Source organism: Manacus vitellinus, unplaced genomic scaffold, assembly GCF_001715985.3.
Source record: "Manacus vitellinus isolate BGI_N305 unplaced genomic scaffold, ASM171598v3 scaffold_27_pilon, whole genome shotgun sequence".
Lineage (NCBI taxonomy): Eukaryota > Metazoa > Chordata > Aves > Passeriformes > Pipridae > Manacus > Manacus vitellinus.
Genome location: NW_021940039.1, coordinates 5,609,118 through 5,624,983, shown reverse-complemented (window position 1 = coordinate 5,624,983; position 15,866 = coordinate 5,609,118). Strand labels below are relative to the sequence as shown.

The window sequence follows — 15,866 nt, the reverse complement described above, 5'->3', positions numbered from 1 at the left end:
TAGTTTTCTGAAATGGAATATTTTCTTTGGAATATGTGGCTTTGCAAGCAGATGCTTACTATTCCTCCCCTGTACTCCAAGGGGCTGGATAGAGATAAGACAATAAAAAGGAAGGTGACAGAATGCTGTGGTTCACTGTTCTTGCTGTCCCCACACAAACATCCTCCCAATGAGGGCAGTTATGTAACTTCTGCAGTGTCTGAGGAGATTTAAGCCTTTTTGTAGCACTTATCTGTTTATTGTGTTTCAGTTTATTCAACGAACGGTTCCAAACTTTACATGACATGGATCCCTTTACCCAAACAGGATTTTAACACAGCTAACCAGCAAAGCATGCAACACTACCAGGCTGTATCAGAAATTGCACTCAGACCCCAAGAGTTATCCGAATGTTTTCAGTCTATGAATTCCTTAAATTATTTGTTCCAAAACGGTAGCTTTTCTGGAGCTTTAGTTTCTTGTACCTTGTTTGCCTTTAAGACAATCTCTTGATAAAACAATCAGAAACAGGGAGAACAGTTTTAAGTCAACACTGAAAAAATTTAAAGGGTATGAACCAGAAGGACATCACATTTTAGAACTTGTACAATAAGAAAAGGCTTTTTAAAGGAAAAACCTTGTAATGATTTTAGCAGCGTCCTTTCAAGCACTCCAAAAATCAGCTTCATTCATCAGAATTTCAGCTCTGTGTATCAGTAAGGATGCATTAAGTGGGTTATGAATCTTGTATCTCTTTCAGTGGGACAGTCTGCTCCTTGCAGCTGTACTCTGCTGAAGCTAGTGGGATATCCAGATTTAGATCCAGGATAGATCAATCCCATCTTCTGAGGTACAGTCACAGCAGCACATGCTTATGCTTAATCTTTAATAGGCACTTTCCTTGGAGAGCCTTCCCCCTTTGAGACAGAAGTGAAAAGGACCAGTCTCAAATACTTCAGTGGCACTACTTGTGCTTGAAGGCATTGCAGACATGGAAAAATAACTCATCCCCTGGCAACAGAGGCTGATTCAGTATGGGGGCAGGATTACTTTGGCAAAAGAGTATTTTTACCACGTGAAAGGCTCCATAAAACCAGATGTAATTCCAGTAAGGTTTGATCTTTTCTGTAGTTATTTACACAGTCATTTAGAGTTTGATAATACTGAGTTATCCTCTTGCAGTTTTCTGTCTGATTGATACAGAGGAGTTGACAGAGCAGAGAGGTGTGTGCTTGCAGGTTTGTAGTGCTCCTATTCGTGTCTTGAGGCTGTCTCACTCCATTCAGGATTCTTCTAAAAGATCAACTAAACCCATGTAGATGATGTAAAAGTGACAGTTTATACAATCACTGGCTGTGCAGGTGAGTTTCAGTTAAATTTTCTTCTTTAAGGTTTAAGTATAAGATAGAAGCTTTGAAATAACATCCTTTCAGGAAAAAAATGCCAAAGCATTTAGTGCAAATTTCTTCATTTTTGTTCACCAAGGCACTTTGATCATGTCCCTTGCAATTATTTCCCTGTTAAAGAAACAGGCCCTCACACTCCTAATGCTTCTTGTCTATGATGATGTCCCAGCAGACATATCTTGAAGGGTGTGCAATTTAAATACAGAATTCCTGTTGCAGACACAGCACTAGAATTCCTTATTACCATAGAGTTTTACTAAATGAAAGTGTAGTCAGGAACTTGGATTCTGGCAGGATTGGTTGGAGGTAGTTCCTATGCTACCATTGTATGTTAATGTTTATATATCATCTTTTACTGTCTCAAGTTTGTCAGCCGAACACGAAAACATGATCATGAGATCATTCTCTTACAGAATAAAGCTGACACAAATTGGAGTAATATTTCAGTAAGAAATAACTCCCAAGAGTGGCAGGAAAGGTGCTGATACTGCAGGAACAGTGGCTGCCACAGTGCACAAACATCTACAGTGTCCACGTGTTCCCAGCTTTTCAAGGTTTTCTGCCTTGTTAAAAGCCGAGTGGTGTGAAAGAAGGGTGATTCTGCAGCTGTTTTTCCTCTGGCCCTTAACAGATTTTAACTCTGTGGGCCAGAAATGGAAGAATGTTTGGAGTTCCTGATCAGAAATGTCCTTATTTGTCCACAGCTCAGGCATAACAGTCTGCACAAAAAGGCTGTTTCTGAAAGCAAGGTATAAACATGTGAGTCCTGAAGGAGATGAGGCACGTGGCCTTATGGCTGGTAGGCAGAGTCAGCATCTTTTTCCTTTCCTCAGTTCCAAAGAAAGGTACAAAGCTTAGCAAGTGTCCTGCTGAATGCATGGACAATCTCTTCTCATCTCTGCAGATGTGAAGCCAAAGCTGGCAAAACCTATGTGAGAGGAGTTTCATAGAAGCTTTGTGGGGGAAAAAGCTTTAGGCTGAGCTGGAAGATCAATGGCAGGACCACAGCAGCAAGCTTAACAAACAGCCCAGAGCAACAACAACAAAACCACCAATAAAAACCACCTTAGTTTGCAGCGAGTCATGTTCTGTTGTTAATAAGGTCAGTGCAACAGAAGGGAGATCCCAGTGTCCTAAAATGAAGGGAAGGGAATGTTCCTGTAAAGCAGATACTGGTTGGAGTGCCTGGGATTAGTAGTGCAGTGCACTCTAACAAGGCTGGATCTGCTCTGGCTTAACTTCTTTCTCCCCTTGCCAAAGTTCAGTGGTGAAGTTTTGCTGGAGCAGCAGAAAAACCTTCAGTCAAGTTTGAAAGACGCTCTTCGGAAGACTTAGTAGTTGCATCACACAATAAACATTCCCTGCTTTTCCTGGAGAACTACCTTCCTCACCAAATGGATTTAGATACTGGTAAGGACTGTGCTTTCTGTATTCCTTTATAGTAAGTTTTGTAAAAATCATATTTGAGTCCTCTTTGAGGACAGGAAGGTGCACTTTGCATTGACGGGAGAGGACCAGTCAGCTCTACTTTGGCTTGAGACTGTTTCCTTTCACTACAGAGTCTGCTATCTGCGGGTGACTGTTGTGTAACCTCTTGATGAAAGCAAATGATAGAAGCCTTCCTAGGTTCCAGGGGCAGCTGTTCTCTCAATTATTGTCTGAGGAATTGGGAACTTCAGCGCATGAGGCATAGCCCCTTTAACTAGGGGGGGGGTTTGCATCATGTTTGCCTCTTACAGTTTGGATTTGGGAGCAGCCTGGAGCAAGATCCTCATGTCTAGCAGTGCCTTCTCGAGATAATGTGCCATGCGGGCGGCGTTTGTGTCGGCACAGCTGTTGAAGGCTGAAATTGCAAAGTTGATGTGTTCTTCCATGGGGTTGTAACAGATTCCATAGCCATCTGGAACCACGGGACCAAAACACATCACGCAGTCTGTCTTTGCTGGGACCTGTGGAGACAATGTGATTAAAACCTTCTGACCAGTCAGAGAGAAGGGAAACCATCAAATGCAAACAGCTCTGTCAGCAGGAAACTCATCTCATTAAGGTGCTCTAGAAGGGCCTCTGGTCAGCCCCACCTCCCACCACACTCATGCTGGATCCTACAGTTTAGCAGCAATGTGTCTTCCTCTGCATTTCCCAAGGAGTGCTTCTCCCCAGGATAAACTTGTAGTAAGTCACAAGTAAGAATCAGAGCACAGCAGATAAGATGAAGCTGTCTTGGCAGCTGGCTTCATTGATCTCACTTGCATTTAGGCACCAAACACTTCTGGTGATCCTGGCTTTGGTTAGGTTAGTTTCTACAAGGCTGTGAGGGACTGTGGCAGCTGTAAGGTCAGATCTGCACCTTTATGGGATTGGCAGCTGGCTTAAAAATTCCTGACCTCAAATGAAGATTACTGTATAATAGAAAGGAACGAAAGAAACATGGAGAAGAAAAGCATGAAAAGAAGCAGAGAAAGCACTTTTGTCCTACCTGGCTGGTTGAGAGATTGAAGTGCATTGCAACAGCATAGGCTGTGTCCATGAACAGCTCTGGCATGCTCACGAGATCCTCAATAGCCTGGAGCTTCAGGCCGAGGAGGTGCCGGTCTATGGCATTGCCCCGTATGGCCTGGAAGGAAGGAAGGGCAGATGAAAGCCAGTCCAGCAGGCCAGTGAGCAAAACTATCCATTTCTTTGGGACAAAGAAAAGAACACTTCTAAAAATCTCTACATGTTGGAAGTTAGAAGGAAACTAGATCTTGCCTTTAGGACCAACAGTCATTCTTAATTGTATGGACTGTGAAATTAAACACACCAGTGGAACCAACCTTACAGTTCCTGCCCATGGATTCCCTCTGGTTTAAGGGGTCCTTGTGCAACTTTGGCATTTATGAGCAGCAATGATGGTAAGAACTGAAGCTATTGTAATATGTGATCCTCTCCTTTAGGTCAGTCACAAGGGACACTTAAACCACTAGCTAGAGAGAAAGGATTCACTCAGTGGCCTCAGAGCACTGTCAGATCAGTTAGACCTTTGCAACAGTCACATTGCTGTGTCAGCAGTGAAAGCTCTTAAGGTCTTCTTTCCCCAGAACCATCATTTTCTGGGTAAAACCCCAAGTCTGGCTGCACAGAGGACACTCACCATGTCTGTGTATTCCCTGTGGGCCTTTGTGGCTCTCCTCAGCAGGTCTGCTTTCTCCTGGTCCTGAGAACACACAGATGTAATTTTTTTTCAGGAATGGAAAACCTCATTTTGGCTGTTCCTCTAGGATGGAGGGCATTTCTGTCTTGGGTGTCTGTACAAAACTAACTTTTATATTTACTAGATTTAATTTTTACATTGTTTTGTTTTGCTGTGTTTGTTCATTCTGAATGGAGTTCATCCATCAGTAGCAGAACTTAGTCTGAGTAGCCAAACAGACTTTTAGAAGGGACTTTTTGGCGGGATTAGAAACATCCATGTGTTGTTTCCCAGGCTTTCAGCACATGTGGAAGAAAAGCCAAATGAAACCCACGGTTTTATATTTGTAAATACGTATCTCAAGCCACGTTTTGGCTCAGTTTCGTAACGGGTGCAGTTCCGCTCAGCTGAAACCAGCTGACACAGGGTTAGCCGAGTAAGCAGCTTTTATTTTTAGGAGCGGAGTCCTCTCACTCCAAGTTCCTCACCGATTTGTCAGGGCTGTCCATGGACTGCACAAACTTGAGGGAGTCCACGGAGGTGGAGCGGATGGTGTCGGTGCGGCCCAGGCGGAACATCCTCAGCGACGCGCTCTCGTACGTGGCACAGGCGTGGCCGTACATCCTGCATGAGGAGGGGACAGTCACAGCACTGAGCCTGCCCTGGGGGAAAGGCCCTGCAGAGGCTTCTCTGTGCCACCTTTATCAAGCTCGTGTGTTTGAGGAGGTTGAGGAATTCCCTGCTGGTGCTCTTACCTGTAGTACGCCAGCTGCAAGGCCAGCTGGATAAAAGCATCAGGGCTTATCTTCTCTGACTTGGGGAAGCCTTTCCCAAAGTGATGAAAGACCATGACTTTGATATCCAGGTCTTCGACCATTCTGCAAGGAAAGAAAAAGTGTTTCTTTGCCTGTTGCTTGTTCTTGTAACACAGAGGAGTGGATTTGCTTTCACAAGGCTCAGAGGGAACAGGCCATGTGGATCTGACCTATGCAGGGACAGAGAGCACCACCACACACAGATTTCTTTGGCCAGCACCACAGAGGTAAGATTTTTTTGGCCACTGCTGAAAATCTTCACCAGCTCAGATGGGCTTGTGTGTGTTTATGCTGCAGTATTCCCAGTTGGATCCAGTAAAGTCTTGCTCATTCTTAGCAAATGGGATGGATCAGTAATTACCCCTTTCCAGCACCTTTGACTTTATTCCTGGCAGGTGGCTTTAGTACTTTTCAGCTCAATTCAGTGCTGTTGACCCCAGAAGTCCCTGGGAATGCTCCCTGGTTGCAGCAGGGAAAGCCTCATTTAAACCACTGACATGCTCCAAAGGGAGACATGAATTACTCCCCCAGTCACTCACTGACCTCTCCACTGCTTCATACTCACATGTTGAGGTTTTGCTTTGCATTCTCTATGTCATTCTTGATTTCTGGGGTGATGTTAAACCGCAGCTTTTTGGGCATTGGCAGAGGAACCGTTGGTGATCTGGCCTTCTCGGGTTTCTTCCTGCACAGAGAAATGGTTCTGTTTGATCAGACCTTTGACATAAGGCTCAGCTTGAACACCAGAGCCTGGATAGAAATGCACAGGAGATTCTCCCTAACACCTTGTGACACTGGTTACATTCTGAAAAATTCCTCACAATGCCAGTATGCTGTTTTACAAAGGGTGTGAATGAAATGTCTTCTGTGCCTTCTGCCCAAAAGAAGAAACAAACACTTCTCCCTGGCTCAAGTTAGTGCAATTCCCCAAGAGTGGAAGCAGTACTACCAGAGTAGCTTGGTCACTCAGTTCTCCTCATGGATACAAGAACTGCAATACCTAATTAGCATCCCACCACCCTTCCTCCAGAACAGATTCCTGGGGATTGAGCTGTGAAGAGGCATGTTCCTGGGGAGCAGGTGGTTTAGAAACTGTTCCCAACAGTGAGGAAGAGCAGGGGAGGCAGGACTCACGTGAACTCCACGACATGATCCAGAAGAGCAACGATGGGAGGACCTTCAGAGGGAGCATGTTCATACACGAGACCACAGGAGCCATCTTCAGCAATGATGAACTGGGAGAGAAGCAGCACAACTGGAATTAGCTGCAACTTCTAAATTTTATCCCATCAGTGAAGAGTTCCAAATAGGAACAAAACAGCTGAAAACATTATGAACAGTTCAGCAAGTACAAGAAGAATCTTCTAAAGCACCATTGCTACAATCCACAAGCCAGGATATACCAACTAATGAAGGAAAAGCTCCAATAGCAGCTGCTGTTGAAGGCTCTTGACAAGACTGAATGGAGAAAAGATCAGAGGGATGCTGTGGGATGGCAGCTTATGTTTGAGAAAACAAAACAAAACGCCATTGGGCAGCTCCTGGCAGAACCAGGAAAAGTGACAAGCCTGGAGGAGATCCAAGGAACAGACCTCCCATCGTTTGGGCTGCCTCTGAGCAGACAAGGAATTGTTCACCGCAGGCAGAAAATTGATTTATAAGGAACACAAAGACCTGCTGCACTGAGTAAGTGTGGGCAGAGGCAGTAGAAGAAACAAATCCCTGAGGCAGCAGAGTGCTGGTGACTGCAAGGGGAACCACAGGATCTCGCACTGTCAGCCACCACACCTCGTCTGCCTTATTTTTCCACCCTCTTGACAGGAGGAAAACTCGCCTGCACAAGGGATTTCTTGGACCTTTGTAGTCTCAGGAGAAAAAAATCTGCAGACCCAGACCTGCAGCACCTTTGGAGCAGCAGCACTTACCTGCAGGGTCTTGTCGAACCAGCGGTTGCCGCTGTTCCAGCGGCTGCCGCCGCCGTGCAGCATCTGCGCGGCCACGCGGCTGTTGTAGATGTCCTCGGACACCCGGGGCATGGGGGCATCGAGGCACACGGTGCAGATGCTCTTCTCAATGGCACGCACAGACTCCTTGTTGGTCTTGTCTGGGAGAGAAAGGAACCGCCAGTAAGGAAGGGGAGTTGAAAACCTTGTTGCAAGAGCAGGTTTGGAGGACCCGGTGTGGGAATCCAGTGGGGGTGTACACAGCTATTACAGGTCTGAACATGCTGCATTCACCCTCCTTTTTTCACATCGTTTACATGTGCAAGGCAACAAACTCTGGGATTTCAGGTCTAACAAACCGAGCTTCTGACCTTGCATTGATTGCTCTTTGAGGTGAAAACCTCATGTCACCTGTCCAGAACAAGCTTCCAAATTTCTGAGCAGAGCACAGTGGTGAGGTTGGCAGCTCAAGGATCTGCAGTGTTTGTTAGCACTTGTGTGTTAGGGGATCTACAGACCTTTCAGGAGGTTGTTGTAGGCTTTTGCCCAGCTGTTTCGGTGGTTGGTGGTGAGGATCCCAATAGGTTCTTTGTTTGTTTGGAGGGAGGTGTTCCATATCTTCTCCAGCTGGATGAAGAGCTGCTCGGCAGTCAGGGGAGATCCATCACTGTTGTAAACATCCAGCTCAAAGAACTGAATGGTGAGAAGAGTGGACAAGGAGAGAGGGAATGGGAGAAGCTTGTTATTGTCCAGACCCAAAAACCAGGCAACAGCTACTTTGAGAAGGTAAGACCTGACCTAAGAACTTGGCTTTAAGCAGAACTTTGAAGGATACTCAGAATTGAGAAACCCAAGTCCAGCTTCCCTTGCAGGGCATAAATACAGTCCTGGTTTTAAGAAGCTCAGAAACCATGGTAATGAGAGCCAAAACACATGAGGAATTCCTGTTTCTGAGACCAAGCTGTGGTGGGAGGGTTTGTTATCCAATTTCCACTTGCAGTTTCCAATTCCAGGCATAATCTCTAGGCTTTGAGAGATAGGAATTTCAGGAACAAGAAACAGAGGAAGAGAGCATTTTTTTGCCTCGCACTCTGTTGCTCACACATGGTAATTCCAGCTCTTGGCCTTGCTGGCCAAAGAGGATAAAGTGAGCAGGAATGACTCCCAGGTGAGGCAAACCCTGTGGGCAGAGACTTTCTCTTGTTCCCTTTCTGGATCACAACTAGCTGAAAGGGGCACTTTGAAAGCTCAGGAGCTGCCATACCTGGAAGTTGTGAACCACTGTGATGTGCCTGGACTGCTTGTTGCCTTTGGCATAGTTGACAATGGAGTCCCGCTTGGGCCCGGGAATGCGGCAGGAGGAGAGGATCTGGTAGTACTGGTTCATGCAGAGGGGCTTCCCACCCATGTACTCCACTGGAAGGGTCTCACTGGAGACACAGCAAGGTAAGGAGGGAGGGAGAGAGAAAACAGATCAGTGTGAGCAGGGTGTGCTCCCCACAGGGCACAGGCTCAGCTCTGCTGCTGCTGTCACTCCAGCAAGACCTAAAGATGCTGGTGGGATAAAAAAAGGGCTGTGCTTCCCCATTCCTACCAGCTTTCCTAGTAGGGGCTACAAAAAATGTCTGTTTGCTGGCCTTCCATTTGGGAAGGAAAAAGCACCGTCCTCTCTGTGACAGCAGAGAAGTCTCTGGACCTACTCCATGGCTGTAGTTCTGAGTGACGAGTGTCTGATGTGCTGATATGACATGAACTAGGCTGGGGTCAATCACTCACTTTATCAGCCATATTCCAACTACCCTTTTCACAGCTAGCCCTGAACCTTGTTTGACTGTTGGTGCTGGTAAACATATTTTTGGACCATAAATATGGCATGTTCAGCAGAGATTTGCTGGTGACTAAAAGAAAAAGGGTAAGGGAGGCACAAATTTCTCTAGAGCTCATCCCGTCTGGCTGGGAGATGAGAAACACCAGGAACCCAAAATGAGAGAAACAGATTCCTGCTGCCTGAGCTGTACCTTGTCCTGTGAGCAAACAGAAGCACGAAGCTCCACAGGACTGGCAGTCGGGCTCGCTCCCTGCAAGCACGTTCGTGTGCCAATGAAAGCATTAAGGTAAACAAAGAACATGAAGAAAGAAAAGTAAGCTTGCTTTCTTTCCAGCAGTAGTGACTGTGGCAGTGAGCAGTGCTGGGGATTACAATATCTCTTTTCAAATATGCGCTGTCTTCTCTTGCCTTTCTATTTGGAAGGGAGATTTATGGACGAGGCTCAGCCTCTCTGTGACAGGAAGGAACGTGTGAGCAGTCAGGAGGGTCAATAACTCACTTGTCAATCATGGACTTGAAATCCAGGATGCCCTCGATCAGCTTGGCAGCAAACCTGGAAAAATATCAAATGTAACAATCTGAGATTCAAGCACAGACCATCTGGGGCTGAGGGATGAGCAGAGGAGGATTAGCAGAGCTGCTCTCTGCTCCTTAGAAAGCTCAGCCTTTCTGCCAAGCCCCTGTTGTGCCTATCTGGTTCACTGACACAACCACTCTGGGCTGTGATTTGAGATACCTGGGTAGTCCTCCCACGTGGCACTTTTTTTACGTATCTTACTGTATAAAGGAATGCTGGACAACTTACAAGAAAGCAGGATTCAGTCCAGATGACCCTCTAACAGCAGCGTTTGTTACTGATCTGTGAGGATTTTATCACATCCGAGTTCTGAATCTCAGCATTAAAACAGCACCAAGAGAAGGGGATTTCTGCCCTTTCCTGGCCAGGGGCCACCTTGGAGTGTCAAGCCAAATCACAGAAGTTTCTCCCTGCATCCAAGACTCATCACTGCTGACTAAATTCCTACCCAGTGAACATCCTGCTGCTCATGCAACCCTGAAGAACCTTCCTCTGGCACTGAGGGCTCTGAAACAAAGGCAGAGGTGCTGCATGTGGACACTGAGGTGTTGTGTTTACCAGGATCACGTGAACACTGCCAGTGCCAGCAGGGCTGTGACAAGATTAGCCTTCTCTGACCTGGGAGCTCCCACCCATCCATGGGGGAAAGGAGGTAGGGGGTCACTGGGACAAGAGGTTGTGGTCAGGTGGTGCCAGCATTTGGCATTTGCAGGCTGTGTCCTCTCAGATGGCTCAGCCCACCCAGCCCTAGGAATGACCAAAGGACACAACTCCAAGAACTTAAGGGCTGTTAAATGAGACATCCTGAGAAATAGTTTACAATGAAAATTTCACAGCCTAATTGTAAAACCTGAGGGAAACACCAGTGAGAGAGCCTATGTTCTTTTTCTGAGATTGAACAGCCTGGGAGCAGAGTTTGGGCTCGAGGAGAAGTTGGTTGACTCATTTTCAGACAGCAGTGTTACCAGATTAAGGAGTGGAGAACCACCACTTTCTAAATTTGCCTTTTGGTTTCTGAAGCTTTAGTCTGAAGTTGCACTTTGTACAACTTCTTTGTACAGCCACAAACTACCCAAACACACATTTAGATTGTAGTTTTACAGGGAAGCCCAGATTCTTATGCAGCTTCTCAATTCTACTAGTTGGGGCACTGGCAGGTCTCCAGATCTTATGTGCTATTTGGACAGCTTAAGAAGGAATAACATGACAGAGCTTTCAAAGATGTTTGTGTACTCTTGCACTGTCGTAAGGTTTATCCTCTGCACTTCTGCTCAGGTGTATCACGGGGGTGGGAGGGAGGATTTGTTCCTCACTGATCCCCTGGCTGTTACTTTTGATCTCCAGGGCAGTGCTGACTGATAACTGTGGCAAAGGTAACTGTGTAAAGGTCAGTGCTAAAGTTTGGAAAGGTGAATTCAACACACTCATAGCAGTGGTTAAAAATTAAAGGGAGGCCACAAGGAAGAGAGGGCATGGCAAGGTCTGATTGCAAGGAAAGGCTTGGAGTGGAGAGGCTGGTCACTATGAAGTTTCCCAAACCATAAATCACAAGTGAAACAACACAATAGGGCTCCCTCATCCCTATAAACCAGAAAACTCCAGAGGCATTCCTGGATAATCTCCCTTACATGCCTGGGCTACTTTTTATGGCTCCTTTAAATGCACACACAATCTTAGTGGTTCAGATACATCCTCACAATGCCTCCAGCCAGTGATTTGACCATCTTGCAATGAAGATCTGTGCTAGAGCAAAGACTTAAACGTAAGTGTTTAGTCCCTGTTTAATACCTGAACCACTGGACTCTTGTTTTCTCCTGTGATTAAATATTTAGCCTGGTGCAACCAGGAGTTTCCTTACAGCCTGGCAGCCTTGCCCTTGGAGTCCTCTTGCACAGCACAGACAGCTCAGACTTGGGGACCACATGATAATTACTTTCCCAATCAGCCTGAACACCCTCATCCTTGTCCAGCACAGAAAGTTTATCCCACCTAAGGGAAAGGAGAAAAGGACTTTACCTGAGCTGACCCTGTCGATCCAGAAAATCCTGCTTGGGTAAAACCACACCTGGGCTGGAGTGGACCACAACTGGCAGGCGATATTCCAGGTAAGCTGTCTTCAGCCACCAGTCTGAGAGCTGGGATGGAGAAAGGCAACGTGCAGGGATGAGCTGCTGTTTGACCTGAGCCTGGCTCACAGGTCTCAGCACCCTGCCCCACACTTTACAAACTGTTTGGGGTTTCTGCTTTGCAGGTGGGAAGGGGAGAGGGCGATTTGAGCAAGGCAGGAGGGGTTCTTAGTGCAGGGCTCTAGTAAAGGGTTTCCTTCAGTTTCTTGGGGCAGCTGCATGATGCTGACAGAGCCTTCAGCAGCCACAGGCAGGGGCCAGCAACTCCCTGTCCTGCCATAAACCTCTCTGCTCACCCAAGTTGTGCTGAGGAGCTCAGGGAGGTCAGCAACAAACTGGTCATAAAGGTGATGCCATTAAAACACAGGTGCCAGTGACCCAGCCAGGACATGGGAGAGGTGACCATCAGCCCTCCACCCTCCCTCCCCGGAGCTGGGGACAGTCCTGACCTACCCAGTTCTCTGTTTTCTTGGCTCTTCTCTCCAGGCCCTTCTGCAGCCTCTCCCCGACGCCTCCCGGCTTGCGGAACTCGGCCACCAGCTCCTGCGTGTGGTTCAGCTCCTCCTGGCTCACGATGGGCTGCAGGGTCAGCAGGTACCTGTCCAGGGTCTGCTGGAGTGGTGGCACGGGCAGGGGGGGCAGTGCTTCCTGGTGGAGCTGGATTCTGCCCAGGATCTTGCCTAGAGATGCTGTCGGCTTCAGCAGGCCACAGGGCCTGGCCTGCAAAGCACAGAGCAAGTGTCGAGACAAAGCTTCCCCCTGGTGTGCACGAGCCAGCAAATAACCTGGATCTGGGAATCTCCATCCCAGCCTCTCCACAGGCACACAGGTGTCCCAGCCTGGGAGCAGAGCACGGCTGTTTGCTGGAGAGGGTGCAGGGCACCCAGGAGAGCTGCAAAAGAGGAACTCCATCTCCCAAGACTCTGATTCTCAGCTCCTCTGAGAAAATGCTGCTGGGATAATCTCCCACACTGGGCACCTTCCAGCTGAGAGTCTCCATGTGTTTGACAAAGTCAAACCCTTCCATCCCACGGTAAGTGGGAAGAAACTTGTGAAAGAAATAATCATCTTATGTACTGTCAGAAACTTTCAGAGTTTCTTACAACAGCAGAAGGCAAAAAAGTTAAACAGAACCCTCGTGCCAAACCAAACTACCCTTTTGGCTCTGAGGAGGCAGAATTTAGCTAAGTTTGGAGCAGGATTAAAATGCCTCTTCTCTGACTACAGGAAATTGTGGGTGGTGCCAACAGGCTCCTGGGGTCCAAGTGGGTTGTGTTGGAGCAGAAGCCTCAGAAAGCACCAACCATTTCCCTGGTCAGAGAAATGAAACAGAGCAAACCCAAGTGCTAACTTGAAGATGTTTAAATTGTACTCTAAAGGTTTCCAGTTCCCTCTGCATCTCTCTCTCCATTGGATCTACTGAATCAGACACTCCTGCAGGACTCTGGACTTTGCATTCTCAGTGTACTGAGGATGCAAAGCCAGAGAGAACAATCCCTTTCATTTTCAAAACCATGAAAATAGCTGTCCCCACACCTCCTCCCAGCAGTTAAGCACAGAGAAGAAGAAAGAAAGATCTAAATCTGCAAGGTGACAAAGTCCCCAGGGAGAATGCCCTGTGCTCTTTGTGGGACCTGGCAAGAGCTGTGAGACCAAGGTTTGGAGAAGGAAGGAGAAAAACAAGAGAAGGAGGAATTACTGAGGCAGGAAAGAAGGGCAGGGCTGGGAAGGAACGAAGGGTGTTAATCATGGAAGTGTGGGCATACTGTACCTTCTCTGCTTGCTCTTGCTTCCTATCCATGGCTGGGAGGACAGAAAAGACCGTAAACCTCTCCCTCGGCCTGTCTGGGTCTCCTCTTCCACCTGACAATGTGTTGCCTGTGCAGGGCGTCACCTTATTAGCCAAGTGCCACATGACTGCTCCGATGAGAGAGCTCAGGGGCTGGCACAGCCCCGGGAAGGGACGGGAATAATCAAACCAGGGTTGCGACAACTGCCCCAGAGGTGCCTCTCTGTGTCTGCCTGGCAGACACTGCCTGGCAGTGCTGATCAATAACTGTGGGCAGAGTCTCTCTGATCAACAGCTCTAGGCTCCAGCCACGGCAGAAGTGACAGCTCCAGGAATGTTGTTCCCTCAGCCTCTGCATGGATGGTGAAACTACTGCAGCTGTTGTGAGAGGTGCCTGGACATGAGGAGAGACCCTGGTTTATGTCCTGGAAGGAGGTGGCACCGTGAGCTGGCACTGGAAGGGAAAAGCTGCAGGGAGCCCTTCTGTGGGGGGTGGGCAATTCTGTCCCTTTAGTCAGGCAAAGGTGGCCAGAGGGTGTCAGGTGAGGACAGTGACCCAGCCTCACTGGTGGTAGTGTAAGATTAGTTGGAGATGGGGGCAAATTCAGGTTGGGGCTAAAGGAAGTATCTTAACTGCCCTCACTCCCTATGCATGTGTGGGCATTATTGCAAGCTGAGACTTTGGGGAGTTCTGGCTTGTCAACCTTTAAAAAAAAATACCCCCAAACCCAAAACATATCTCCACAGCAGGGCAATGAGAGACTCGTGCAGCCACAAGGACTATCAGCCCCTCCTTCCTGTCTGTCTAATGAACTGAGGGGCTGACAAGCACAGTCTGCAGAGCTCAGCTCAAGAATGATGATTGCAAACACTTTCAGATTTTCCCCTGGGGTAACAATGAAAATCCCAAACCAAACTAACTGAAGCCACTGCATGTTAAAACGTGGAATGCATTTGCATCTTCCCTCTTTTATGTCCCCTGCTTGTTCAGTCTGGAGTTAAACTCCAAAGTGTTTGGTGGGAGGAGGAACAGCCTTCACAGCTGAGCTGAGGAGGCAGCTGGCAGCAAACAGAACAGCCCACCTCCCCCCACAAGCACTAGGAAAAGGAACACCAGTGGAGCAGGATGTGCAGACAGGGCCAGCCCGTGGGCTGGCATCGCTCCCCAGCCACGTCCAAGCATGACAGATGACCTTTGCCAGAGCCTGCAAAGCTGGTGGGAAAGGAAATCCACCTGCAGCCAGGGGCTGTGGGGCAGGAGGAATTTCACAGCAGTGTCTGATTCTCAGCACGGCCACAGTATTTGAGTGTCAGATGTCAGAGGTTTGTCTTTGTCTTTTATTTTTAAATAAGAAGCTGGAGACTCCCTCAAGCCCAGAGACAACCAGCCCTGCCTGGGCCCTCTAACTCCGGGAGTGGATCCATCCTGTAGCTGCTCTCCTGCTGCTCTGCCTCCTCCTCCCGGGACCTGACAGGGTTTGCAATAAGCAGTTCCCAAGCCCAGCCCCTCCGTGCTGTCCAGCCCCAGTGGGACACCTCAGCACAGAAAAGACGAGGAGCTACTGGATGGGGTCCAGCAGGGGCCACAAATACGATTAAGGGACTTGAGCATCTCTTTTATGAGGAGAGGCTGGGGATGCTGAGCCTGTTTAGTCGGGAGAAGGGAAGGCTGAGAGGGGATCTCACTAATCATCCTCATGCAAGGGAATGGTGCCAGACTTTTTTCCATGGTGCCCAGCAACAGGACGAGGAGCAATGGCCATAAACTAAAACATAAGGAGTTTCACACCAACGTGAGGAAGAACTTCTTTCCAGAGAGCACTGGAACAGGTGCCCAGGGAGGGCGTGGAGTCTCCCTCTCCAGTGACATTCCAAACCCACCTGGACCCGTTCGGGTGTCACCTGCTCCAGGTGACCCTGCCTGGCGATCTCCAGAGGTCCCCTCCAACTCTGACTACCCCGTGATTCCGTGATTTCCATCCCGGACAGCCCAACCGCTCACGCTGCCGCCGGGCACGGGGAGGAACCGACCGGCCCGGGGGGACTGACCCGGGCAGCGCCCCTGCCCCGCGCCGGGGGGGCTGCGGGAGCTGGGACCGACCCTCCCACCCTGCTCACACCGCGGGACACCCGCCCTACGGCCCTGATCGGGGACTCCCCGGCGCCTGTGCCCCGGGCTGGGGCAGCCCCAACAGCGGCACTGCCCGGAACCCACTGCCTGGGAAAGTCCCCCC

The 15,866-nt window shown here is 48.5% G+C and overlaps 1 protein-coding gene across 2 annotated transcripts; it reads right to left on the bottom strand.

The window, feature by feature from the left end:
* Nucleotides 1-216: 216 nt before the first annotated feature.
* Nucleotides 217-15,621, bottom strand: CRAT (carnitine O-acetyltransferase). Of its 2 annotated transcripts, none has more exons than XM_018074281.3 (14): nucleotides 15,514-15,621; nucleotides 12,297-12,563; nucleotides 11,734-11,852; nucleotides 9,640-9,693; nucleotides 8,577-8,742; nucleotides 7,831-8,005; nucleotides 7,295-7,473; nucleotides 6,504-6,604; nucleotides 5,935-6,054; nucleotides 5,310-5,432; nucleotides 5,043-5,178; nucleotides 4,516-4,578; nucleotides 3,862-3,999; nucleotides 217-3,334 (listed from the first exon to the last, which is right to left on the bottom strand). In XM_018074281.3, exons 1-14 carry the CDS (start codon nucleotides 15,610-15,612, stop codon nucleotides 3,119-3,121), a joined length of 1,956 nt encoding a protein of 651 aa, XP_017929770.1. In that variant the 5' UTR covers nucleotides 15,613-15,621; the 3' UTR covers nucleotides 217-3,118. The 2 variants fall into 2 exon arrangements, with proteins under 2 accessions (XP_017929770.1, XP_008917659.2); XM_008919411.4 differs by lacking the exon at nucleotides 15,514-15,621 and adding an exon at nucleotides 13,615-13,758.
* Nucleotides 15,622-15,866: the final 245 nt, after the last annotated feature.